Source organism: Staurois parvus, unplaced genomic scaffold (genome assembly GCF_062004578.1).
Source record: "Staurois parvus isolate SC_StPar_1 unplaced genomic scaffold, SC_StPar_1.0 ptg000091l, whole genome shotgun sequence".
NCBI classification, from domain to species: domain Eukaryota; kingdom Metazoa; phylum Chordata; class Amphibia; order Anura; family Ranidae; genus Staurois; species Staurois parvus.
The window spans coordinates 4209086-4235680 of record NW_028317887.1 but is presented as its reverse complement, the minus strand read 5'-3'; the positions used below and the strand labels follow the sequence as shown (position 1 = coordinate 4235680).

General features: G+C 41.6%; 1 protein-coding gene across 4 annotated transcripts in view; it reads right to left on the bottom strand.

The window, feature by feature from the left end:
- Window positions 1-6045: 6045 nt before the first annotated feature.
- Window positions 6046-26595, bottom strand: part of PTPN13 (protein tyrosine phosphatase non-receptor type 13) — a 375298-nt gene continuing 354748 nt past the window's right edge. For all 4 annotated transcript variants that reach the window (XM_089670565.1, XM_089670567.1, XM_089670566.1 and 1 more), the window contains 7 exons: window positions 23537-23625; window positions 22400-22548; window positions 21508-21598; window positions 16626-16963; window positions 14684-14899; window positions 10929-10991; window positions 6046-6656 (listed from right to left, as the gene is read on the bottom strand). In XM_089670565.1, coding sequence (XP_089526691.1) covers window positions 6570-6656; window positions 10929-10991; window positions 14684-14899; window positions 16626-16963; window positions 21508-21598; window positions 22400-22548; window positions 23537-23625 — 1033 coding nt within the window. In that variant the 3' untranslated portion in view covers window positions 6046-6569. The remainder of the gene's footprint in view (window positions 6657-10928; window positions 10992-14683; window positions 14900-16625; window positions 16964-21507; window positions 21599-22399; window positions 22549-23536; window positions 23626-26595) is intronic.

Sequence of the window (26595 nt, the reverse complement as noted above, 5' to 3'; positions counted from 1 at the left end):
TATGGCTAAAAATCTTAATAAATAAGAATTCCAACAAATACTACGTTCATATCTGGTTTAGTAACAACACCCAATGCATTTTAAAAAACCCAACATATTTTGTAGACAAAAACCTCATGTTTTTATGGCTAGGGTAAACGAAAAAAAATGTTTCTTTTTAGAGGCATTTGACTGGCGGTGATATATGTCACCTCTTCGGCACCTATTTTATCTTTGAAAATATGACCCGCTCCGCTGAAGCCACTTTGCATTGCATGCAGTTGTGGAGCCTTCCCATTCACTTGAGTGGGTAGCGTTCGGTGGCGGTACAGCATTCTGAATGAGGTATGCAGTTTCATTTTTGCCAGGGCCGTGGTATGTGTACAGCCCTGAGCGGCTGGATGCCATTGTTTCAGTGGCAAGTTGGGGCCGGTAAAAATGCTGCTCAACTGCCTAGTTTTGGTAGCAGCCTTGGACCAGAACAAAGTTCACCTACACTATGCCTTCATTCGGTATCAGCTAAGTAGCACCTAACTGACTGATTGAAAATTAAACTGCTTCTCTTTGCCACCTAGCCTGAATTTGTTTTCTATAATGCGCAAATCTAAACTCTCTCAATCAATTCTGACTAGTTTTAATCCTTATGCTGCCGGCATTAGTAAATAGATAGGAAGGTATATTATACTGTATTTACTTGTTTTAAACTTTTTTTAAAATATTTCTTCACTTGCTTCCCGTTTCTGGCCTAGAGTAAAAAGGGCTCTCAGTAAAAAACATACCCTCCTGCCTGTATGCCTGAACTAAGCAAACAATTTTTACCCCTGATGGGACTTTCAAGGCATATATATAACAACATATGATGAACATTTTGTTAGTCATTTAATTAAAGTACAAAGCCCTTTGTGTGATAAAACCATACATACATACATACAGTCCATACAGAGCTGTAGTCATTACGACATATTGGCTCTCTTTTTCTTATTATCTTAACTACTTACCTAATCGCTTTACCTTACAAGCAATGGGTGGTCTGACTAGGCAGCGCTCCCCATAGAAAAAGAGCAAAGCAGCAGACTGAAATGAAAAGCAACGTGACACAGTGATCCCAGAGCAACACTGGAGCCGATTTATGTGCGGTGCGGGTTGAAGCTCAGGTTTCACAGGTAATTGATACAGTAGTTGTTCAGCGGTTCATGTCAGGCTCACATCAGGTTCAGGACAGGATTATCCTGTTCACACATATGCGGTTTAGAAATGGTTCCCATAGAAGGCAATGACCTGCACTCTGCACCTGAACCGGACCGCACTGCTCAAAAATCAAACATGATTCTTTTTCAAACCACACCTTTAGTTTACTAGCACTGATGCAGCCATCTTGGAAATGGCCCACAACACAGACAGGTGTAAGAAAGTACAGGCAAACAGAGAAAAGAAGGGAAAAGCATATGGAAAGCAAAAGGGAAAATGCTGACACGTACGCAAAAGTTTCTTTAAAGCTTTCTCTGACAGGCCTGCACCGCCAGAATGGGGCTGACTGAAAAAGAGTCCGGTCCGATTTCTGAGCAGTGCGGTCCAGTTCAGGTGTGGATTACAGGCTATTGACTTCTATGGGAACCATTTCTAAACCGCATATGTGTGAGCAGGATAAAATCCTGACCTAGTCCTGATGTAAACCTGACATGAACCGCTGAACAACTACCGTGTCAATTATCTGTGAAACCTGAGCTTCAATCCGCACTGCACATGTGTGAGTCAGCTGTAAGGCTAGGTTCACACCTATGCAGTTTGCATTTTGTGGGGCTTTTTCCCAATTTGTTACTGAGCAGATGAGAATGCATTAAAAACACACTACATGCATTTCTGCAGCGTCTCCATTGAAGTCTATTGAACCAAAAACACAACGGTGTGCATTTAGGCTACGTTCACACTAGCCTTGTTAGCAAGCAGCAGACAGGCGTTTGAGAAGCGTTTTTACTGTTTCCAAAACGCCTGGGAAAATTCTGCACATTACAGCACATAGTGCTGTTCAAACGGGAGCGTTAGCATCGCGGCAAAACGGACGCCTCTGGTCGAGTCAGGAGGAGTTGAAGCCTCCTATTCAAGTCTATGGTGCCGCTCCGCAAATGGCCGGTGTTTGCGGTGCGGTTGCGACGCGGTTGTGGGGCATTAACACCATTCAAACTTCATTATAGGTGTTTGTGGGCCGTTTTTAACGCTAAGCAAGCGCCTAGCAACCGCCGCTGAACCAGGCATGCAGCGTTTGCAGAGCATTAAAATGCCAGACCAAAGCTTGTCAAACGCTATAGGTGAGTTTGGCAAGAGTTGGAAAAACAGTCAAGTGTGAACGAGCCCTAAATAAAGCCCTTGACCTTTTCCAAAAAACCGCACCGCATGAAGATACGGAGATGTGAGCGTGTCCCATAGGAAATCATGTTAAATAGACTGTACTGCCTTTCCGCAAAATGCAAAACTCTGCAGAAAACGCTTATGTACAAATACAGGCACAGCTCTGCATCTCCAAAATGCAAAACTCTGCAGAAAACGCTTATGTACAAATACAGGCACAGCTCTGCATCTCCATTTGCTGTAGGAGATCGGCATAGTCCCGGCCAAAATTACTGGCCGAGATCTGCTGACATACACCTCCTACAGCGTATGACAGCGGGGGGGGGGGGTTGTGGGCGCATGCGCTCTAAACCCGGAACAGCAAAGCGACGTATGGGTATGTCGCTTTGCCTGCAGCTACCGCCCCCCTGCAGTACATTGCGGGCGGGAAGTGGTTAAAGAAAAATACAAAAAGGGGTTAAGCCAAGAGTGATTTCTCCTTGAAAGAGAAGAGATCAACCACTTTAGGACACAAGCAAAAAATTGGGTAATCACTGAGTTGGGTAGGCTTATAGTGGAGGTGGGCATTGGGCGTGTCCTCGAAAGCTTTGCCAGTGCCCAATCACCTGAAGGTACAAGCCTGAGGGTATGTGATTACTTTGCCTGTGTCCTGTACTGTATGATTAGGAAAAACATTTAATTTAATACGGTGCCTTGAAAAGAAAATATTCCTACCCCTTGACATTTTCCACATTTTGTCATGTTACAACCAAAAACATAAATGTATTTTATTGGGATTTAATGTGATAGACCAACACAAAGTGCCACATAATTGTGGAGTGGAAGGAAAATAATAATGGTTTTCAAAATCTTTTACAAATAAATATCTGAAAAGTGTATTATGCATTTGTATTCAGCCCCCCAGAGTTAATACTTTGTAGAACCATCTTTCGCTATAATTACAGCTGCAAGCCTTTTTGAGGATGTCTCTACCAGCTTTGCACATCTAGAGAGGGACATTTTTGCCAATTCTTCTTTGCAAAATAGCTCAAGCTCTGTCAGGTTGGATAGAGAGCGTCTGTGAACAGCAATTTTAAAGTCTTGCCACAGATTCTCAATTGGATTTAGGTCTGGACTTTGATTGGGCCATTCTAACACATGAATATGCTTTCATTTAAATAATTCCATTGTAGCTCTGGCTGTATGTTTAGGGTCGTTGTCCTGCTGGAAGGTGAATGTCCACCTAGTCTCAAGTCTTTTGCAGACTCTAACAGGTTTTCTTCTAAGATTGCCCTGTATTTGGCTCCAACCACCTTCCCATCAACTCTGACCAGCTTCCCTGTCCCTGCTGAAGAAAAGCATCCAGACAACACGATGCTGCCACCACCATGTTTCACGGTGGGGATGGTGTGTTCAGGGTGATGTGCAGTGTTAGTTTTCCACCACACAGTGGTTTGCTTTTAGGCAAACAAGTTCCATTTTGGTCTCATCTGACCAGAGCACCTTCTTCCACATGTTTGCTGTGTCCCCCACATGGCTTCTCGCAAACTGTAAATTAACTTTCTTATGGCTTTCTTTCAACAGTGGCTTTCTTCTTGCCACTCTTCCATAAAGGCCAGATTTGTGGAGTACACAACTAATAGGTGTCCTGTGAACAGATTCTCCCACCTGAGCATCTCTGCAGCTCCTCCAGAGTTACCCTGGACCTCTTGGCTGTTTCTCTGATTAATGCTCTCCTTGCCTGGCCTGTCAATTTAGGTGGACGACCATGTCTTGATAGGTTTGCAGTTGTGCCATACTATTTTCATTTTCGGATGATGGATTGAACAGTGCTCCGTGAGATGTTTAAAGCTAGGGATATTTTTTTTTATAGCCTAACCCTGCTTTAAACTTCTCCACAACTTTATCCGTGACCTGTCTGGTGTGTTCCTTGGCATTCATGATGCCCTTTTGTTCACTAATGTTCTCTAGCAAACCTCTGAGGGATTCACAGAACAGCTGTATTTATACAGAGATTAAATTACACACAGGTGGACGCTATTTACTAATTAGGTGACTTCTGAAAGCAATTGGTTCCACTAGATTTTAGTTAGGGGTATCAGAGTAAAGGGGGCTGAATACAAATGTGCACCACATTTTTCAGATATTTATTTGTAAAAAATTTCAAAAACCATTTATCATTTTCCTTCCACTTCACAGTTATGTGCCACTTTGTGTTGGTCTATCACATAAAATCTCAATAAAATACATTTACGGTTTTGGTTGTAACATGACAAAATGTGGAAAATTTCAAGGGGTATGAATACTTTTTCAATGCACTGCATTCACTAAAAAGTAAATTCAATGTATTTTACTTACATTGTAAAGAACAAGTAACTGAATCTGTCTTGATGGTTAACGTATTGTAACAAATCTGTGCTTTGATAAGACTTGCAGCTGCTGGCAAACAAAGCTTGATATACCCAAACCTAAAAACGTACAATATCGTGAAATGATTCAGCACTAGTAAATATAACAAACAGTAATCAAGGGGCCAAAAAGTGAAGTCTCTCTTAAATCAAAGTCCATATATACTCAGATAAAAAGATCTTCCACCATCCATTAGACAAACAACATAACAACGTAACATAACAAAAACACAGAGTGCCACCACCTTAATCAAATGCTCACTCACCAGACCATAAGAATGCAATAACTACAATGGACACAACATGTTTCTGAGGCACAGATCCTCCCCAGGTGTATGTACTTCCACTCCGGAATACCTCTCAGACAGCAGCAAAAGCCAGCTCCCACTGGAACAGACAGAGCTCACTAAGGAGCCAGCCGGAAGCCAGTGATCGTGAAGTAGTAAAGGTTTATTGTAGAACAAATCCAATCATCCAGTTAAAACAATGTGGCAGTGAAAAAAACAGCAAAAACTCACAGAGAGCTTCTGACGGCCTGGGATTTTGCAGTGGCACGACTTCAGAACTGAAGCTCTGCCCCGGCTAGTTTCAAAATAGATTACATTTATTTATTTTTGTTATTTCCACTGGCGCTGTGTTATTTCACGATACAGTCTTGATAATTGCTTACTTTTATCTCCTACAGAGCAGGACCCAGACTGAGAGAGTGGTGGACAGCACTTCAAATTAATCAGGGTGCTACTGACTCCTATACAGTGCCATCATACTAACAGTTGTGATCATTGTCACTGTTGGAGGAATGGGAGACCAGAATGATTTAATCAATGTGCGGTTTCTTCGTTCTACCACAATGATCTGGGTCTAGTCCAGCAGAAGTATAACCACCAAGAAGGTCCAGGATCTGCAGTCTGGCATGCTTACTTTGGACCACAAAGTTGGATAAACAGAATCAATGATCAGGTAAACAATTAACATATTTGTAATTCAAGTTTGTATCTATTGGTTTGCCTATAGTTCGGTTTTAAGATGTTTCCCATCTCCAATACCCAGTAGACATTATTGTTTGGCTTTCTTTCAGCAATTTTTCAAGCATAAAAAGCTGATCAGCTTAGAGCATGGCTGTAGCCTCAGGGACACTTAGCAGCTTCTTTAAAGTATTGGTGTACAGGGTACAAGTGATATAAAACACAACACTCATTATAGCTGAAATGGTATAGAAGTTTTGCACAGTATCAACTGCAGGCGGAAAACGTCTTTACTACAGATAGCAATACAGTAGTTAGAATGAAAAAAGCAACACCCAATGTTTTTGAAAGAATACACTTACACTAAGTATTTGAATGTGTATGTTTTATTTACACAGTGGACAATGAACATGCCTACTTCTACAGGTAGGCACAATGTAACATTTCCTTGTAAAAGAATATAAATAGTACATAAATCTCTATATAAGTAAACATTATGAAATGTATGTAATAATTACAATAAACTTACTACTTTTTGGTCTATAGAAATAATTATTTGTTTGTTTTTAAATACTGCTTTCAAATATTATCTAGAAAACTAACTTTAAATTCTGAAAATACTTGAGAAAATTGCTTGCAAATGTACATGCGTAACATGTTAACAAACATGTAATACGAATTATATTAAAATACTGTCTTTACAATCCCCTTCCACCCCTGAAAACTTAAAAAAAGCAGTTTATTTAACTGCACTTGGCATCCACTGGAGCTGAGACCCGACAAGCTCAACATAAGTAAGCTACTAAAATGCAGCTCTTGTTATGGAAACATTAATAACTGGAATATAAAAGACAACTAGCTAGGGCTTATATCTCTGGAGAGATTTAGAAGACTATGAGACTGATCCTTTGTGCTGCTCTTCTGCTTGCAGTTGTTTTAGAATATAGAAGATAACTTGATAGCAGAAAATATATTGCTCCTGCAACAAAAATTACATTTATATTAATGCAAAAGGACATGAAATTTGATTCAGTTCAATAGTCTGCATACGTGAATGGAGTGTAACCTTTTACTCTGCACCAGTTTTAGTAAATCCCTCATAAGCAGTGTATTTAGGTTTTGTGCTGCCCTAGGCAACACTAAAATTAGCACCCCCCCCACAGAAAGAGCCTGACATTGATCAAGAACACCCCTGCCCTCCACATGAGCCTTCCACTAGCACTGCCCCCCATACACCAGCCACCATCCTCTATGGCGAGAGAGAGAAAGACACTCACCTTCACAGCTCCGGACATCCCCGGGAACGAGAGTCGGGCTGTGCATGCACCGTCATGAAACCTGCAGCATCTCTCGTAACCCACCAGGTCCCCATGCCACATGTGTCCCTTCTTCTGTCCCTTCTTCCAAGGGGCAGTGCTGCCCCCCCTGAAAAATGCCGCCCTAGGCAAATGCCTTGTTTGCCTTGTGGTAAATACACCGCTGCCCATATGTGTTTATCTACCTCCTGTGGGCGCACAGAATCTGGTGCAACTGTGCATAGTAACCAATCAGTTTCCATGTTTTATTGCCAAAGCTTAAAGTGGTTGCCAAAGCTTAAAGTGGTTGTAAAGGCTGAAGGTTTTTTTACCTTCATGCATTCTATGCATGAAGGTAAAAAACCTTCTGCGTGCAGCAGCTCCTCCAGCCCCCTCAATACTCCCCTGAGCCTCATCGCGATCCAGAAATGTGAATGACCTGCCCTGGGTCTCTGCCTCCTCATTGACTGGGACAGCAAGAGGGAGCCATTGGCGCCTGCTGCTGTCTCTCACAGCCAGTCAGCCAATGAGGAGAGAGAGGGGGAGAGGCCAAGGCATGGCTCCGTGTGAGAATAGACACACGGAGTAGCGAGTGCCCCCATAGCAAGATGCTTGCTGTGGGGGCACCCAACAGAAAGGAAGAGCCAGGAGAGCCTGCGGGGGACCCGAGAAGAGGAGGATTCAGGCTGCTCTGTGCAAAACCACTGCACACAGCAGGTAAGTATAGACATGTTTGTTATTTTACAAAAAAAGAAAACAATTAACCTTTAGAATTGCTTTAATTGAACAAGCTGAAGTTAGAAGCTGTTTGGTTACTATGCACAGCTGCACCATATTCTGTGTGCACCTTTTTAGTAAATCTCCCCCATAGACTGCAAACAAAGTCTCTGCTCTTATCTTCACAACACTCTCCCATTCTGCCCCTGAAGCTCCAATAAAAACCCAATACACTTCCTACTGCCTCCCACAATGCAGTACTGGGAAAGCAAAGTAAGGCTGGGGTAGAGAGGCATAAAAGGTAAGGAAGGGGGGATGCAGTAAGTTGGGGACCAGACACTTTATGATGCTCATGTGCTAGATTGGCTCCTGTGGGCAGAATTCAGGTAACTTTAAACTGGCCATATAAAAGCATGAGATTTGGTCACCCACACTGATCACTTATTGTAGTAATTTTTTTTGCTTTGGATACCAATGGTAAAGCTGGCCATACACAGTTAGTCCCCCCCTCTATTCAGCCACAATTAAGGTGGATGGAGGAATTTCCCTCCAGTGAGACATTGTATTCTGACAGCAGCACCCACCTTAGTTAAAACACACTGGCTGCAGCCATGGATCAATGGAAAATTTCCAACATATCCCCTAAACAGAAGTAGAATACACAACTGATTTCTGTTGAACGGGTAAGCCTATGGTCTGATCAAAATTCAGTTGGCCTCTGCTGGACCGGCTAAATTTCAGAACTAAAACTGGAGAGTGTAAAATCTGGTGCAGCTGTGCATGGTAGTCAATCAGCTTCTAACTTCAGCTTGTTTAACCACTTTCCCGCCGCCCTATAGCAGATATACTGCTACAGGGCAGCAGATGTGTGCAAAATCACGTATATATATACGTGATTTTGCATTTTCGGGTGGGGGGCAGCCATGCGCGTGCCCTACCCGTGCTCCTATTCGCGGCCTCGGCTGTTAATCACCAGGTCCAAGCCGGTGATTACTCACTGGCACCTGGTGATTGAGGAGCATTGCCGACGGAGGGAGAGAACTGTAAGTAAATAATACAAATCTCTCCCCTGTCAGCTCCTGAGCACTGCTATGCATGGCTTTGCATAGCAGAGCCATGCATAGCAGTGTGCTTACAGTGAAGCACACACACAACAGTTAGTAAAACAGCACACATCACACAGTTAACCCTTTGATTGCCCCAGATGTTAACTCCTTCCTGCCCAGTGCCATTAGTACAGTGTCAATGATTTTTATTAGCACTGATCACTGTATTGGTGTCATTGGGGATGTCAGTGACACCAAGTCAGTTCCCCCCAGTGTCAGAATGCCCGCCGCAGTACAGCAATCCCGCAATAAGTCACTGATCACCGCCATTACTAGTAATAAAACCCCAAAAAAACAAAACAAAAAACAGTATCTATACCTCCATTTGTAAACGCTATAACTTTCACATAAACCAATTAATTTACACGTATTGGGATTTTTATTGCAAAGACATGTAGCAGAATACATTTTGGCCTACATTTATGACGAAATTCGATTAAAATTTTTTTTTTACTGGACATGTTTAATAGCAAAAAGTCAAAAATATAGTTTTTTCTCAAAAACTGCAGGTCTTTTTGCATGACCGCGCAATTGTCAGTTAAAGTAATGCAGTGCCATAACGCAAAAAATGGCCTGGTCAGGAAGGGGGGGTAAATCCTCCGGAGGGCAAGTGGTTAACTGAAGTTTGCCAAAAAAAATGGAAGGTGATTGGTTTCTGTGCAGAGGTGCACAAGATTTTGCATTCTCCAGTTTTAGTAACTCAACCCCACGGTTCTGAAATTTAGCTAATCCAGCAGGGGCCGGCTGAATTTTGATCAGACCATAGGCTTTCCTGCTCAACAGAAGTCAGTTGTATATTCAACTTCAACCCCAGTACATGGCCAGTGTATGGCGGTTACTGCTGTCTCCATCCTCTTTGGTAAGGTTTCCCCGTGTCACCAAAAAAAGAAGTGAAGAGAATAATTTTAGGGAGGACAAAAACAGTGCTAAAAGCCCTGATGTTGCTGTATAAAGTGATAGTAAACTCTGCTGGACAGGTCAGCAGTATTTACATAATTATATGACATAGAATTATGTTCCTTTTAAAGTTTTTCAAAGGGTGCTGTTTAGTAGATATGGCCCTCGCCTTCTTTTGATGATGTCACTTGCGCATGAGCATTGGAATCCTGTTTGATGGCATTTTGAGTGTTCCGTCAATCAGTAGAGATAGGTGCTGTATTTATGTTAGCTTTACTCCCTGGTATTACATTGTTAGACCGCGAGAGTACTGACCATTATCTCAGGCTTGATATTATCTTACTGCACATGCGCAAGACTGATGCAGTGACGTTCACAAAGGGTGGAAGTTCAGCATGGGGATGGCTGCAAAGGTTTCTGCAAATATAGCGCTGGCTTGAAATAGAGCAAACTACAATAAAATTAAGCTGTAGAAATCCAAAGAAGAATTATATAGCAATTTACCTTTTCCCTCTCTGTTTATAAGTGCATTGATTTCTTGTATTATGCTTTTACTGTAGTATTTGCAATGAGTTTACTACCGCTTTAAGTCCAGTTTGATTTCAAAACTTCCTATTATGTTATCAGGACAGAAAGTGAGGAGAAATCTTTCAAACTGTTATACCAACAGAAAGCAAAACACCTGACAAAGGTTCTATCCCTCTCCCACATGCTGGCTTTCTACATCTCTCAAGAACTTACATGTAACTTGAGATACATCTACCAAAAATTTGTAGTCCCACCCTGATGCTATCCATTACAATGAAAACGATGGTGTCACATGCTACCAACAGATCCTTTGATAATGTCAAATAAACAACTTCGGAATCCAGTAGATACGTTCACACAGGCACATTACTAAAGAGAAATTTCCCCACTGGACCCTCAGAGTGACATAAAAAGTGTGTGATTCAACCCTCTGCTGCTCACAACAAGCTGAAATTGTAATTGGTGTTGGAATTGGCCTTTAACCATAAAGGGACAAAATAATTTATTTTCAAATCAGTCGACAACGTGAATTTAAAAGTGATTTATTGTTTGATTTTGCTCTACAACTCAGTTTATCTTCATATTAGACCATTCACTGGACTCTGTGACTAGTCCCAGGAATCTAAACAGATACAGTATGTACACATACATACAGTAGTTGAAGGCAAATATATTAGGCAACTTTACTAAGTCAGTACTATAGTTTACCTCCGTTTGAATCATCCCATGTCTTTGAAGCCTCATTGTTCGAACCAGATCTGAAATACTGAACTAAAAGAAAAAAAGACATGAAAAGGTTACAGTTTGCCAGTAGTATTTTTCAATTAGGAAGAGTGAATACACTTTGTAGTCATTGCGTTGCTGGTCAAATACTGTTCTTGAGGAACCATTTGAAATTTGCTAAGTGGCTTGCCTTGTCTGTTGCTTCCTATCTAACATCCCTCAATTGAAAAATCAAAAGAACTGGGCAGAAAACTGCTGGCCAAACAGCTGCTGCATCCAATCAGATGCATGGCCAGTTGTGAAAATACAATACAATAGACATAGCGGGCGATTTGCCCATCCAGGCTGTAAAGCTTGCTCAGAAGTATGTGTGTGTGTTTTTTTTTTTTCATTCAACCTTCTTTTTTGTTTTCACAAAGCAACCTCTCGTGTCTAGCCAAGTAACTGTGAACAGGATTAAACTCGATCATTGGGTGGCCCTGTTAACTGCTTTTGTGGGGTATCCCTTGACTGAAAAATTGAACAGGCCAGGCAGCTGCTGTTTGGGTATTTTGACAGCCAACAGGGCTGATGGTCAAATATAATAAGCACACAATGGGAGATTTGCCCATTATCCCTGTATAGCGTGGATGGAGGCCTAATGAGAAAAAAATTGTGTACAGTCTACTTAAGTTGTCTTGCTTTTTTCTATTGAAGATTCTATTGTCACAAAACAATCTCTATATTTTAATTAGCTGAGTGAGGTCTGGTGAGGCCAAGATCAGAGCAATGATGATGCACCGCTGTGCTTGGCACATCACATGGTTTCCTTTTTTTAAAATTAAATTTACTGATATGTCACACAGACATCTCACAAAGTTCAACTGCCGGCTGCGCAGTTCAGGGTAGTAGATAGCCTCAAACTGCACTGCACTGAAAAAAAAAAAAAAAAAAAGTATTGCACACAGCGCACAGTGCCCACAGACCACAACGCAGTGGAAAATACTACAAGAAGGAGACAAAAAGACATTGTGTAGGACTGTTACCCAAAATAAGAAAACAACTGCTGCAAAAGCGACTGCAGAGCTCAATCTTAGTCTTCATGGGACCGAGATTGATCTCTACAGTCACTTTTGCAGCAGTTGTTTTCTTATTCTGGGTGACAATCCTGCACTATGTCCTTTTGTCTCTTTCAGTCAGTTGATCATGCCGACTGTGCTTATGAATTTTCCCAGAAACTGTATATGCCGTCATTACCTCTAATACTGTAACTCGCGTTAAATAGGCAACTTCAGTCACAAAGGCACCAGCTAAGCGGGCACCAACAACTTGCTCTCTTTGAAGCTCAGTAAGCTCTGACATGACTTCATATTACTAGCAGTGCACGCAGTGAATGAGGAAAGTGAGGCTTCCCACCTTTTAGCTAGGTGTCTCATCACACAGTGTAAGCAAAAGAATGTTACATTACTTCTGCTTTCAATGCGAAATGTGGTCACTTTCACACCTGCAAATCATGTAGTGTTTCCATTTTTTGTCAACACCTGTAGGTGACAAGGCCAACTGCATATGGGGTGGAGCCTGACTGTGAACTCTCATGACAAATTAAGCATCAAAACCTCTATTCAAACAGTGATATATACTGATCATTCCCTTCACTCCAAAGGGTCATAAATACTTCCTTCAATGATCAACTATGAAATAACTACATGTAGACATATGAATGAAATTCTATAGTCATAGCATACATTTCCCTTTAAATATTCTAAAAGTGATTCTAAAAGGTTTATTTTTTTTTTCCAAGAAAAAATAAACATGTCTATACTTACCTGCTGTGTGCAGTGGTTTTGCACAGAGCAGCCTGGATCCTCCTCTTCTCTGGTCCCCCCGCAGGATCTCCTGTCCCCTCCTTCCTGTCATGTGCCCCCACAGCAAGCATCTTGCTATGGAGGCACCCGCTGCTACGCGTGTCCTTTCACACTCGGCCCCACCTCTCTTCTCATTGGCTCACTGGCTGTGATTGACAGCAGTGGGAGCCAATAGCTCCAGCTTCTGTCTCAGCCAATGAGAAGAGAGAGCACATAGGTGAGTATTAGGGGTGGCTGGGGAGGATGCTGCACACTGAAGGTTTTTACCTTCATGCATAGAATGGATGAAGGTAAAATACCTTGACCTGTTTGAACCACTTTAAGCACTGTAACAACAATTCAAACAATAGGCTAAGCTTGGAATGCCGCTCAAAGCCAGGGTTCTATTCCTATGATCTGCATGTGGTGCGCAGACCATCAGTATGCCCATCCACAGTGATGTGTGCCGTAAATAGAGAAAACAATACTCTCCCAACAAGCCACCATAACATGTGTATGAGGATTGGCTCAAGCCTACATGTCTCCACCAAGAAACCACACCCTCTGATGTGTTTTGCCCTGCCCATCCAGACCTAGTCATTGTTTTAATTGAAAAATCTCTTTTTATGTTGTGAGTTCTGCCTGTCTGCTGGCCATCTCTTTCTACAAGTTCCTGGATGCCCTGCATGCTTTGCAGCTTTTCTGCTGTTTATGTTTGATTGCTGAGGCCTATATCTCCCATGGTACCTTGCTGCCTGCCTGTACTGACTCCGCCTCTTTAAACTCCTCCTCTCAGCACCTCTGCAGTTCAGAAGGCAGGCTCTGTGAAATGTGTGACAGGAAGTGCCTACTCACAGGACATAGTGAATATGTGTCCCAGAATTCAAGGAAGTAAACCTGTGGGGATCTTTACAAAGTAAGTTTACAAACTTCAAGATCATTCAGAGTAACAGGAGTAGGCTAGAAATAAGTGAAATAAAAAATGGAAATAATATGATTTAACATGTTGACCATAGCTAGTCTTTAAAGCGCATGGAAACCCAAATAAAAAAATGTAATGTATTGAATCTTACCAGTCCTTAGGTGTGGTGACTGCATTAGTTTTCTTTTTCACTCGTCATACTTTATCTATGGACCAGCATTGCAACCCTAAGACAGGACTACAGAACACCTCCCCCTCTTTTTTTCTCCATAACTTGTGTGTGTCCTTTAGTTCACTGAGATAGCTAAGAACAGTGATAACTGAAGGCAGCAGATGCAGAAATCACAGCTAGTAACCAGCTCCCAAGATGTCTGGCAGGATCAACATGTGCATTGCACTTACTGAACAGATATAATAAAACATTCTCCATTGTATATTTAACAGAACATAAGGAACAAATAAGAGAAGTTCATTGATGGGGCTTACATTTAGTCCAAAGTCAACCTATTATTATATTTCTCCATATATATATAAAATACAAGAATGTGACCACATGCAACATACATCATCATATAATCCTCTACTCCTATATACAAAACATTTCTTGGTTTGCACTTAGGGGCCATTTACACCACTTTTATTAATGTTCACTTTGTTGTGCATGGGTGTGCGTGTTATCGTATGAGCGTTGATGTGCTATTTATTTATTCTGAATGCCACCTCAGCTTACCTTATAAACATGCTCCACAGCACACTGTAATGTTGCAGCGCACTGTGCACTGGTATAAAAGGACCCTTATAGCATACATGTTCCAGATGGCAAAATGCATCAAAATGATCTTCTCCTTGGATAATCCTCCCATTAGCTAACACCATATGTTCATTCTCATGTCAATACTCCAGGTGACCCTGTCTGCTGTTTGTATTGATTAACATTCCAGATTTCCTTTCAACTCATTATACGAACATGAATTATAAAGGCTAATGTTACTCACCTCTAAATCTTTACTGATAAGACCCAGCAAAACATCTATACATATGAGTGTGCCTGATCGACCAATGCCTGCACTGCAGTGAGTGATGATGGGGCCACTCCTGTAGATGTGTCTCATGTAGGAGATGAAAGTGAGAAGTTGGTTTGGGTTTGTAGGCGTGTCGTGATCTGGCCACGCAGTGAAGTTCAGGTGGGCTATGTGTCGTACATCTCCAGCCTGTAGTAAGGTAATAATAACAATGATTCACCATTAGTAAATACAATATGTTTTGGTTTGGTACTGTTTTTTTCATGTTCTTGGAAATGCCATAAAATATCTTTATCTTTTGTAGTGATGTTAATATAAAATAGTGCACATGAACATTGTGGGACTGATTTACTAAAACTGGCGAGTGCAAAAACTGGCACAACTCTGCTTAGAAACCAATCAGCTTCCGCTTTTTTTTATTGTTTTGTTTGTCAAAGCTAAATTGACCAAGCTGAAGTTAGAATCTGATTGAATACCATGCACAGCTGCAACAGATTTTGCACTCTCCAATTTTAGAAAATCAAACCCTATAGGAGAGATTTACTAAAACCGGAGCCCAGAGAATCTGGTGGGAATGTGCATGGTAGCCAATCAGCTACTAGGTGTTACTGTCAAAGCTTCCTTGAACAAGATTAATTTAAAAGCTGATTGGTTACTATCAGGGCTTTTCTTCTCAAAAAATAGGTGCAGGAACTCCCCTCTTTTGAGTCACTTCTTGTTTACGCCCCATACCCACCTCCCAGTACCAGAGGATACATAGCCTCTAAAAATAGGATACAGGGCCCTTAAAAATAGCTAAAATAACAAAAACTGCTAAATAATGTGTATGAAATTTGTTAAGAGGAAATGCAGCCAGCAGCATTAGAACTCCCCCCAGCAAGAATAGATCCCTCCACCAACAATGGACCCCCAAAACAAAATACCACCCTAGCAACAATAGAGCCCCAACAGCTACAACCGATCCCCCAGCAGCAAGTATCAATAGACTATCCAGCAGCCAGCAATAACAGATAATAGACCCCTCCCTCAACAGTAGATCCCTTCCAGCAACAATTGACCCCCTATCAACAATAGATCCCCCACCAGCAACAATAGACTTCCCCAGCAATAACAACCCATCACACAGAAACAGATCCCCTTCAGTGACAATAGATTCCCCAGCAGCCAGCAACAACAGATCCTCCTGCACACCCCAGCACCCCTTGCCATTACATACTTTCAGTGCTGGAGGTGCCAAACTGTGTTCCCCACGTTCCCACTGAAAAAAAGCCCTGGTTACTATGAACAGCTGCACCAAATTCTCAGGGCTCCAGTTTTATTGAACATTCCCCTATATGTTCCTTCTGACTGTGCAGGAAGAGTATTAGGATCTTTTTTTTGCATGGTAAGCATTTACCCCACTGTTGAAAGGAAGCATTGAGAACAGTAGCTCAAGGTGAAATTTACACACAAAACTGAATAAGTGAGAACTGTCAACTCATATTTCAGTTTCAGGTTTCAAGGATAGCCAGTCTGCCTAAAAGAGTACTAATATTGCTATGCTTTTTCTTCACCACTAGTGCTTTGGGAAACCTTTGTCATGAAGTAAACGTTTTATTGTAACGCAAAGACTGTATACATATTGCAAAAACAGTCAGTTAAAAAAGTGAAAAAATAACAAAAACTCCTTTGGTTTCCCTCTAAAACATTGCTTTGGTGAAGCTCCTCTCAAAGCCCAATCCAGATTATAGGCACTGTCAAAGCGTAAAACAGGGGTTGGGCGGTCATCCAAAATGCATGAGTATAACTACTAAGTATTACAAGTTGCAATACCCCCTGTGTAGACAACAGCAGAAGACAACACAACTATGCCTGCTAAAATATATACATGCAATAGGCTGAACTTCTAGGGATCTGTCTTTGCAAGAAGACTGACCTGAATATCTTGTAACTCCAAGATTCTTAGCACAAAACTCTCCAGCTGCTGTGTTTTTAATAAAGTCAGTTGAAGTCCATTATTTATCCGTAATGGCCTGTTGGGATCATCAGGCCAATACCTTTGGCATTTTATCTTCCCTCCTTCCACTTCCTGGGTCATCATGGAAATCACAGTGGAATTCTGTTCCCATACCATTTGCCAAAAATCTGGTACTGTACTGGGGAGAGGTCCCTGGCAAGCAATGTAAGTGAATTCTTCACTGCCAACAGGCATCTTGATAAAACTTGCATTGATATAACCATCCTCTGTTCCAAGACGGACTCTAGTGGTATCATCTAGAATAGTATAAAGTAAAAGTAAGAAGATATAACCAAAACATTTGTTTTGCCCTAAGCAACCACAAAGTTACAGAGATGTTTTTAATCAGTTAAGTAAATGCATATAAAGCAAAGATTGGTAACATAACATACTGCCTATGGTGACGACACATGTCGAAACATGTTAGGCAGAGTCACATTCTGAGTGAAGTTCCCCGCACTGAGTCCGCAACCTGTGTTTGGGGCTTAATTGTATATATGCATACCTCCTTAGTGTTCGGCTTGACGCATGGCAATGTGAGTGTAACTATGATGGTTTTCAATAATAAATAACAATGTTTTAAGCTCTGAAGTAGAGATGCACTGATAGCGGTATTGGTGGCGATACCGAGTATTTTCATGAGTACCCGTAAAAATGTTCCCGATACCTGAATCCGAGACTTTGCAGTGCAATTCGCATCAATACAAAATGTATGGACACAAATTGCACCACTAAGAATAGCATACATTTTGAACAGGAATTTGGTGCGATTCCTGTCCAAATCGCATGCAGTTTCCCCACTGCTTCTGTGTGAATTCAGCTTGTCATAGCCTTACATGTTCACACAGGAGTGGTGCGGGAAACCTCCCTGCACTGACCCCCCTCTGTCACAAAAGGAAAAGCTGGGGATTTGAAATCCCTCCGGCTTTCACTCTTCTCAGTGCAGGGATGACATTATGGGCTAGACTGCTTTTGATTGGTCATTACCATCAAGGTGAATGGCATGAATGAATGTCATCCATTGTGTACAATTCTCATGTGATCTGCTGTGTTTGGTCACAGTGATCACATGGTACCGGCAGTGGACACAGTGGGTGACAGATCGAGCCACAAAACGGCTTATGAGCAGCACACGTGAGGCGTTTTCTGGGGAGGATGCCATACGATGTCCAACCGGTACAGTGCCTGTCCCTATAGACAAATGACTGCTGGGCAGGAACTGGTTACAAATGAACTTCAGGTATTATATGCATTGCATATTTACATTGGTCCATCTTGGCACAGCATTACTCATACCTGATGAAGCTGGAAATTACTGTAGTAGTTGGAAATCATTGTAGTAGTCGGTGCTACTATATTGATAGTCGCAATCTTCAACCTTGTCCAATCAGATTAAGCTCTGTACTCATTTTAAAAATACAGGCCATTATATGAATAGTGATGGTGCCAAAAAAGCAACCCTCTGTGGGGCAACCGCTCTCATAGAAGCTGAGCAGGACCCAGATGATTGTGCCCATCACTGTAGTAGAACAATCACTAACATTCCCATCACACATGTTCCTAAGATGGACTGAGAAATTAAGAGGTGTTGCAGCAACAGCCGGCTGGAAACTGGTAACATTACAGATCAATGAACATATTTGCAAGCACATCACAGATCTTCAGTTAACGCCCAGAAGCTTTTATTCAGTGGTCACATTACAGCGGAAGAGTGCAATGTTTCAAAGCCACGCAGGACTCCTTCATCAGGCACCAACTATTACAAGGATATCCAGCTTCCACAGAGGGGAGTAACCTATCAGGTCTCAGTTATTACTGTAGTAGCGTCAACTACTACAGTGGTTTCCAGTTTCCTCAACTGTTCATAAAATATGAGTAATACAAACCTGAAGCGTGTCAACTGGACAGCTTAAAGCGTTGCCTGCAATTCTATATAGTATACACAGCTCATTCATGGAAGGTCTGCCATAAGCATGTCTCACAAATATCCCCAGTTGTTCTGTATCTTGTTTTACAAGAGGCTGCACAGCATTTCACTGATCAATATATTCCTTTAAATTATTATGACTATGACATCCAAAAGCAGTCCAACAGAGGAGTGGGCACAGCAAAAAATGCCAGCAAGCTCACATAAAAAAAACAGGTCGAACAGGGCTTGACAGACTCAGCAGTTTGTAGTACCTTACACTCTAAATTGGCATCAGAGGTGACATGAATATTCACCTGGTAAATCATAAAGTTGTGAACAGGAGCCCAAATGGCAGTCTTGAAAATCTGAGAAACAGATGTATAATGCTGAAAAGCCAATGAAGAACTAACAGATCCAGCAGAATGTGCATTAACATGGAAAGGAGGAACCTTATCTTTCAGACTATAGGTTTTAAAGTCTAAGATCACCTTTAATTATAAAATAATAAATGCACACCAGTGGCGTAACTATAAGGGTCGCAACTGCGACCCGCCTCATGCTGCAGGGGGCCACAATGGCTCCCCATTGCACTTCTCTACATCTAGATAGGAGAGGCGGCGGGACGGCACACAGAAGAATATATCCCCTCCATTTTCCTCTTGGCTGCTGCAGCCACAGAAAGTTCTGCAGGAGGCAGGAGAAAAAATGGAGGGGATTGATTGCTTCTTCTATATGCCACCCCGCTGCCTCTCCTATCTAGCCTGATGCTGCGTGTTACTGACAGCTATGAGTCACCATGCGATACTGGCAATAGACAAGCAGTCAGCTGGGACAGCCATCTCTGCCTCCAAGCTCCACCTCCCTGATGCCAGCTCCCGGTTTTTGCCTCCAGGTTGCCCCTGCTGCCGGGGAAGGTAAGATAATTGCTGCCGGCCCCAAGGCCGCCCCCTCTCCTGTTACACCGCCCCTCTCCTGTTACACTGCCCCCCTCCTGTCACACTGCTCCTCCTCTTGTCATACTGCCCCCCATCATAATGCCCCTCTCTGTCACACTGCCCCTTCCCGTCATACTGCCCCCCACCTGTCACAGGGTACCTACAATGATCAGCTTTTATTTATTTATAAAAACTTTTATCCCAAAAAAAACTGCTGTAGCGGATTATAGTGTGAGCTGGAGTTTTGCTTCAGTTTGTTAGTGTACTTAAATCTGTTAGTCCATCTAACAATTCCCTCCCCCAGACTGAGGATGCCTCCTGTGCTCCTTCATCCAGAGCGGGGGACATTGTAATACAGGAGGTGTGTTACTGTATGTGGCAGGTTTGGCGGTAGGATGGTGGTGGTGAGGGGAATGGGAAAATGTATCTTCACCTGTGTGGACAAAAATCCTTGCACGAGTCAAGGTTACTTGTTTCCCGTTGCCCGTGTGCTCCCCGGTCCCCCTTCCCCTGCAGTGTTGCCAGCTTCCCTCTCCCACTGGCGACTGCGGGCAGTGCTTTCAGGATGGGGAGCAGGGGAAGGGGCTGGTAAATACAGTGGATATAAAAAGTCTACACACCCCTTTAACATGTAAAGGGTTCTTTACATGTTACAGCTGCCAACCCAGAGACGTTATTTACTGAAGAAGTCTATGTGCCAATTTCCATACCTAGTATGTGCATAGCAGACAGGGTTTGAACATGAAGATCAGCCTATGCAATGATCAAATCAACTTCCCTTTGAGCTGTGATAGTTCTGGTTCCTCCCTGATGGTTGATGTAAACCATTTCTGTGCTACTAAATTCTGGTCAGATGACCTCACAGAGGAGAGTTGCTGAGTTGAAGGAATAACCGAATCTGAAATCCTGTACTAAGAGGGTATCCAGGACTGCTACCCAGCCTGACAATCTGGCATCTATCATGAGAACTTTCAAAACCAACAAGAGGAAGGATCTTCCTGACGTCTGCAGTGTTCTCATGACTCACATCATTACTACAGTGTATTTTTGTAGTAGTTAAAATGTATCTAAACCTAAAAACAAAAAATTAATTTACTGCAACTCATCAATCCTTAGGTGCCATGACAGAATTAGTTTTCTGTTTTTTTTTCCCCTTTATTGTCACCTCGTAATTTGCCTAGTAACACACTACCTGTCTAATGCTTCTGTATCTATGAAGGAGCTATGGAGGCACCCTTGGACAGCAGCAATATCTGAAGAGGTTAGTCTTAGATTGACTAGTAGATTTGGATGGACATTACATCAGCAACTAGCAGATTAAAGCCTAACTCCAGATAATACGTTTTAAGCAATTTGTTTCCATTTGGGATAAAGGTTTTACATAATTGAATAAACGCTTACCAATGTAAACAACCCTGTCAGTGTAAATGATTTTTCTCGACCCCTAACTACAATTTTTGCTGTTCAGCTTGGTCTGCTAAAGAAGGTGAGAAAATAACAGTAGGACCGATAGTTTAAAAATGAAAGTTACAAGGACGATGACTGCTATGGTAAAGCAAGTGACTTCATATACAGTACTTCATTTTTAATTTCACATTTATTATTACTTTAACTTTTAGGCCTCGTTCACACCATACATGCAGAAAAACTGATGGAAACTGATGTGTAGATTCACTTGCAGAGACATCAGTTTTCATGCACGCTTCAATGAGTTTTATACACGTTACAGATTCCTGCGTATAAAAAATCTGAACATGATACTAGTGTCGTGGTGTGATCAGGGCACATAGAGAACAATTGATTTAGTTGTACCCTTGCAGAATGCTTGCAGAAAAACGGACGTCTCTGCATCATGGTGTGAACGAGCCCTTAAGCAGTTGCATATATTAAAAAGTACACATGATGAAGCTGTTAAGGAACGATCTAAAAGTGTAAAGCTAAAAATATAAGGACCTACATGGTAATATGTTCTTGTATCTGTTTTTCTTTTTGTTATCTTTACTTTGTCCAATAAGGCATTCATCAAGCGGTTTTAAATCCTGAAGGCTCTGCAGAGAAAAAAACTAATTATCCAAAATGGAGAATAAAAATACATGTCAAACTTTAAAGCCACATAAAGCACTAGTTACATTCACACATGACTAAATATCCTAAGCATGTACAAAAGAGTTCAATATCTTGTGTTTCACATGCAACTCAACTTGTTTTTGATGGTGCTTGTTATATGCCCAACCTAACCTTTGGCCTGTTTGTCAACAATCCTTGTTATTCCCCAGCCTGGACCTTATGCTTGTTTGACCACAACACTGCCTGTACCATGTTCATTACCATGCTTTGTTTCTGCCTGTTGTCTGCTGTTGCCACTCTAAGTGTAATTGAGAATCTCAGTCTGGGAGCTCTCTGCAGCAAAGCCCATCATCCCTTGTGGTGGTGCTCTGGTGAAAAGCAGACAGTTCCTTAGAACCTGAACTGTGGCCCTCTTTATGGCCTACATTTTCTAGGTGATGCACAGGGTCTACTACCTCTGTGACATCTGGAAGCTCCTTCTACCTTTCTAATTAAACTCACCAGAGCTTGTCAAGTGTTTATTTAAACATTAGGTAATTTTAATCAGAAGGATACATCTGTAGTACAATACTTTGTAATCTATTTAGTTATTATTTGTTACTGGTATTTTTATCTCCTGTTGGTTTTAATTTAGTTTTAGGTAGACAGTGATTTGGGTGTCTTGGATACACATATAGGTTTACCTCATGTGAATGCAGTAAGGATGAACTGACAGAAATTCTCCTTACTTAGCTGTCACACTGCCTATTGTGCCAGTAAAGCAATTTTTTAAATGTTCTTACCTCAAACTCCTTGGCAGGCGCATTCTGATCAAGCATGCTTCTTATATGTCGTATGACCATCTTTAAGTTATTTCCTGAATATTGGCCTGATGGCTGTACTTGAACAAGGGGAAGATTGGAGAGCTCCTCATTCGTTACACGAAAGGAATCTTGTAAAAAAATGAACATTAGGAGTTATATTTTTCTCATTTAAGAAACAATGTGCATTCCACATTTCAGAAAGCAACTATGTACAGTTTTTGCCAAGCAGCAGCAATGCTGACATCAGTAATGCAACATTAGGTCCTTGCTGACAATTATTCCATACAAAGTGCTACTTTCTTCATTTAGTTTTAGTGTTTGTACGAATAGTCAAATATTCAAAGATACACAGGAACACACAACTGTGTGACGTGATCTGACAGAAAATGTTAGTATAATCTCAAGTTTGTGATTAGGGAGTACAAAGAAGGCTGAACGGAAAAAAATACTGTCTTTTCTTCACAGCATTACATTGCATTTCACTAAGAGCACTGAAGGTAAGACCAACTATGAATAAACACGATACATTCTAGAGTAGATCAATCAATGCTTGCTGGTCTCTGTGTGGCTAACATTTCTCCATAGACTTCTACCTATTTTCTCCCAGGAAATCTAGGCAAACAATTATAAAACCAGAAAATGGCTGTATGCTGGTAAATACACCCTAAAGTGTATATCCAACAAAAACATTTTTTTTCAGCTTTGAATAGAGTGCAGAATTCAAACCTCTGTAGGTTTTTTTTACTGCTATCTGGGGTTCTGTTACAGAGATTTCCCCTAACTTTCAGTCCTGCTGACCATGTTTTACCAGACAGGAACTTCAGACAGGAATTCAGCAACACAGACAAATAAAGTTAGTTTTTACTTTGTTTGATGAAACTGTTGTCAATGGGACAAAAAGTGAGCGAAATCTCTCTAACAGAGCCCCAGATAGCAGTAAAACTCTGACGGGTTCACATTCTTGCTCGCTGCTTTCAAAACTAAAAACACAATTTTTGACTAGAAACAAACTTTAAATTATTTTAGGATATTATTTATCTTCTATCATGCCAACATACTTAAACTTTGACCCCCAAAGATCAGGCATTTAGCATAAAACAGATAGAAAAAGTTTACCGAGCAGATCCTGTGAAATTGACTGTACAATTTTTTCATTGCCCATAACGTCATTGTGTTGTGGCCCAGTGGCGGGTCGCCTTTGCAGTCTAGAAGAAATCAAAGTATTCAGTACTTTTAAGTTCTCAACAAGGAAAGGTTTAGCTGTGATAATCATGCAACACATCTGATTAAGAGCAGTTGAAATATTTTGCTTGTATTCATCATTAAAAAGAATTTTGACTTTCATTTAAAATCTTTATCCTGGAGTATAGTACAGGATAAAGGAGTAGTATTTATAGACCATTGGTTATATACTGTATTTACTTGTTTTAAATTTTTTTTTTAAATATTTTTTCACTTGCTTCCAGTTTTTGGCCTACGCCAAAAATATGTTCTACATCCCAGGAGTCTTCATGGACATGCATTTCTTTTGAATTTTTTGTTGCTTTTCTGTCTCTCGGTGTTACAATACACCTACCATTCGATTTTTAGACTGGTCATTTCTTTGTGAGTGGGCAAACATTCAAAATCAGCAGGGGATCAAATACTTATTTCCTTCACTGTATACAGTAGGCTACCGTCAGGTACTTGAGCCATAACTAGTGCACTATTGCACTAGGGTATAACTATACCTTCTCTGAGACTTCAGTTTTTAGCACAAACAGAGGGGAGGCTCCTGTGTCCTGTACTGTACTCCAAGATGAGAAATGTACAGGTAAGGTACTTATAGACTATGGGACATCACTAATAAACTGAGGGGTGGGCAACAACATAACAAACAGAACTGCTGAGAGGTCTACAGAAAAACAAGGCTAGAACCCCAAAACACTCAGCTAACAAATTTAAGCACCTTGGGACCGAAACTTGCATCAGCTATAGCCTGAGCATCAGCCAGGTGGTGGCCTTGCAAGTCTGGGATACAGATGCTTGATGCTGAAAAACCCAAAAGACAACAACAGCCCTGATGAAATGAGCTATGATGGGAAAGGGAGGAACCCTTTCCATAATGTGGTTCTAAAGGCAAAAGGATTTTTACCTAGAATTAATGCAATCTCTGCAATGCATTTTTACCTAGAATTAATGCATCCTCTGTAAACAACCTTTCCATGTCAACGCTCCCCAGCCCCCCCTAAAAACTTACCTCACTCCATCGCTGTGCCTATCTGCATCTTCTCACCTCTACCTCACAGGAGGCTCAGCAGCAGCGGGATCCACTGGCTCCTTCTGCTGTCAATCAAACCTGTGAGCAGAGACCGGGGAGTGAGCCCGCAGGTGCCCCCATAATAAGGGGCTTGCTATGGGGGCACACTTAGAAAAGGAGGAGCCTGGGGCGCAGGTGGGGAACCCTAGAAGGAGATTTGGGAGCCTAGAGACCAAGATGTCCTCATGTGGTTCCCCCACTATAAACAGAGATTCTGGAATATCTTGTGTGCAGAGACTATTCCCCCAGATGTATGCATTGGTGGCTTAAAAAGTCTGCATGACCATTGTCCATTTCAGGGATGTGGATGGCAGTGAGATCCAGAATGTGAATTTCCGTACAGGAAAGTATCAGACTTCCTTCTCTTAGGGCAGCTTGAGCACAGGTGACTTTGCAGAAGGGAGGTCCTGTGTTGTAGAGTCAATTTGATGGCTCTCCGGAACAGATTTAAAGAGAGTTGAAAATTACCCTGCCTGTAAGACTGGCATCCATTGGCACCACTTTCCAGGGCATGGCAAGGAAAGACTTCCTCAATTCTAGGATAGGAAATGGAAATCCGCCATGCCAGGGAGAGCTTTGTCTGGACGGATATAGTAATTGATAGATGAAAGTATTGATTGATCCATGGACTAAATTTTCTTGTTTCATGTTGTTAGGATGTTGGATTGAAGAGGCTTGGAGTGAAAAGAGGTGCAGATTAGATAAGTGTCTGCGTGTGGGACCTTTACAAGGCAATTTTTCCTGAGGAAGGCTTGGGCCATGTCTGAGATGACCCCCAAGTTCCCTATATGGTGTTGATTATCCAGCCAAAAGTTTGAAGTAACCAAAATGTCTTTTGATTATTGGCAGACAAGGTTGTGGCTGTGAAGTCCTTCAGCAGCAGACCATCTGGGGTACCATGTGACATGAATGCCCTGGGTCTGCAGCAGAGCCAAATGCAAGGCAAGAATTTTTGTGAACACTCAGGCTGCAGAATAGAGCCCAAATGGGAGTGCTACTAATTGGATGTGTTGGTCTTCCACAGCAAAATGCAAAAAGTGTTCTCGTATAGTTAGGCATCTTGCATGTCTAATGATGCAAGAAATTCCCCTTCTCTGAGAGTAGCAATGACAGATCTTGTTTATTTCATCTGGAAATTGAATACTCTGTTTAAGAGATTTTAAATTGTCATTAAATCCATTAGATTAGCGTTATCATCAGAAAATCCATCAACGAAAGTAAGAGCATTTAGCCCACATGAAAATAAATAATATAAATACTTTTTTTACTGCTTTAAACTGCTGTAAAGCAACTATCTTAGAGTGCATGTACTACACTGTGAAGGGGGGAGGGGGCAAGCAGAAAGGAAAAAAAAATACTGCAGTGAGAGCAGAGGAGAGGGATCAGATTGCACTGTAAAGTGCCTGGCACATTTGTAGTTTGGTCCCAGTGGTGTATATAGCCATGCCCCCTCCTATATGTAGGAAAGACCATCCGAAAGTTTACAGAGAATACTGGAACACATTAATGATGTTATTTTAAGAAAAGAAAAACCAATAGCAAGGCGTGTTTGGTCCAGACATTAAGGTAAACCCGAATGCCTTAAATTTTGAGTGGTACAGGATGCTAAGTACGGTCCGAGGAAAGCTGACTTAGACAAAAAAAACTGTTGAACATGAAAGCAAATATCTTTAAATTGGGATCCAAAGCACCCTATGGCTTCGATAAAGGCTTTACATACTTTCAATTCTTACATGATTGGAACTTTGTGGAGTCACCCCTTTATTGTGAGGAGTCCAATGGGGAGGCTTGGTGACCTTAGGAGTCCAGGGCTGGAACCAAAAGGAAGTGTTAAGACTTGGTTTTCAGGTTGGTGCCTGGGGAGAATGAAAAGAGC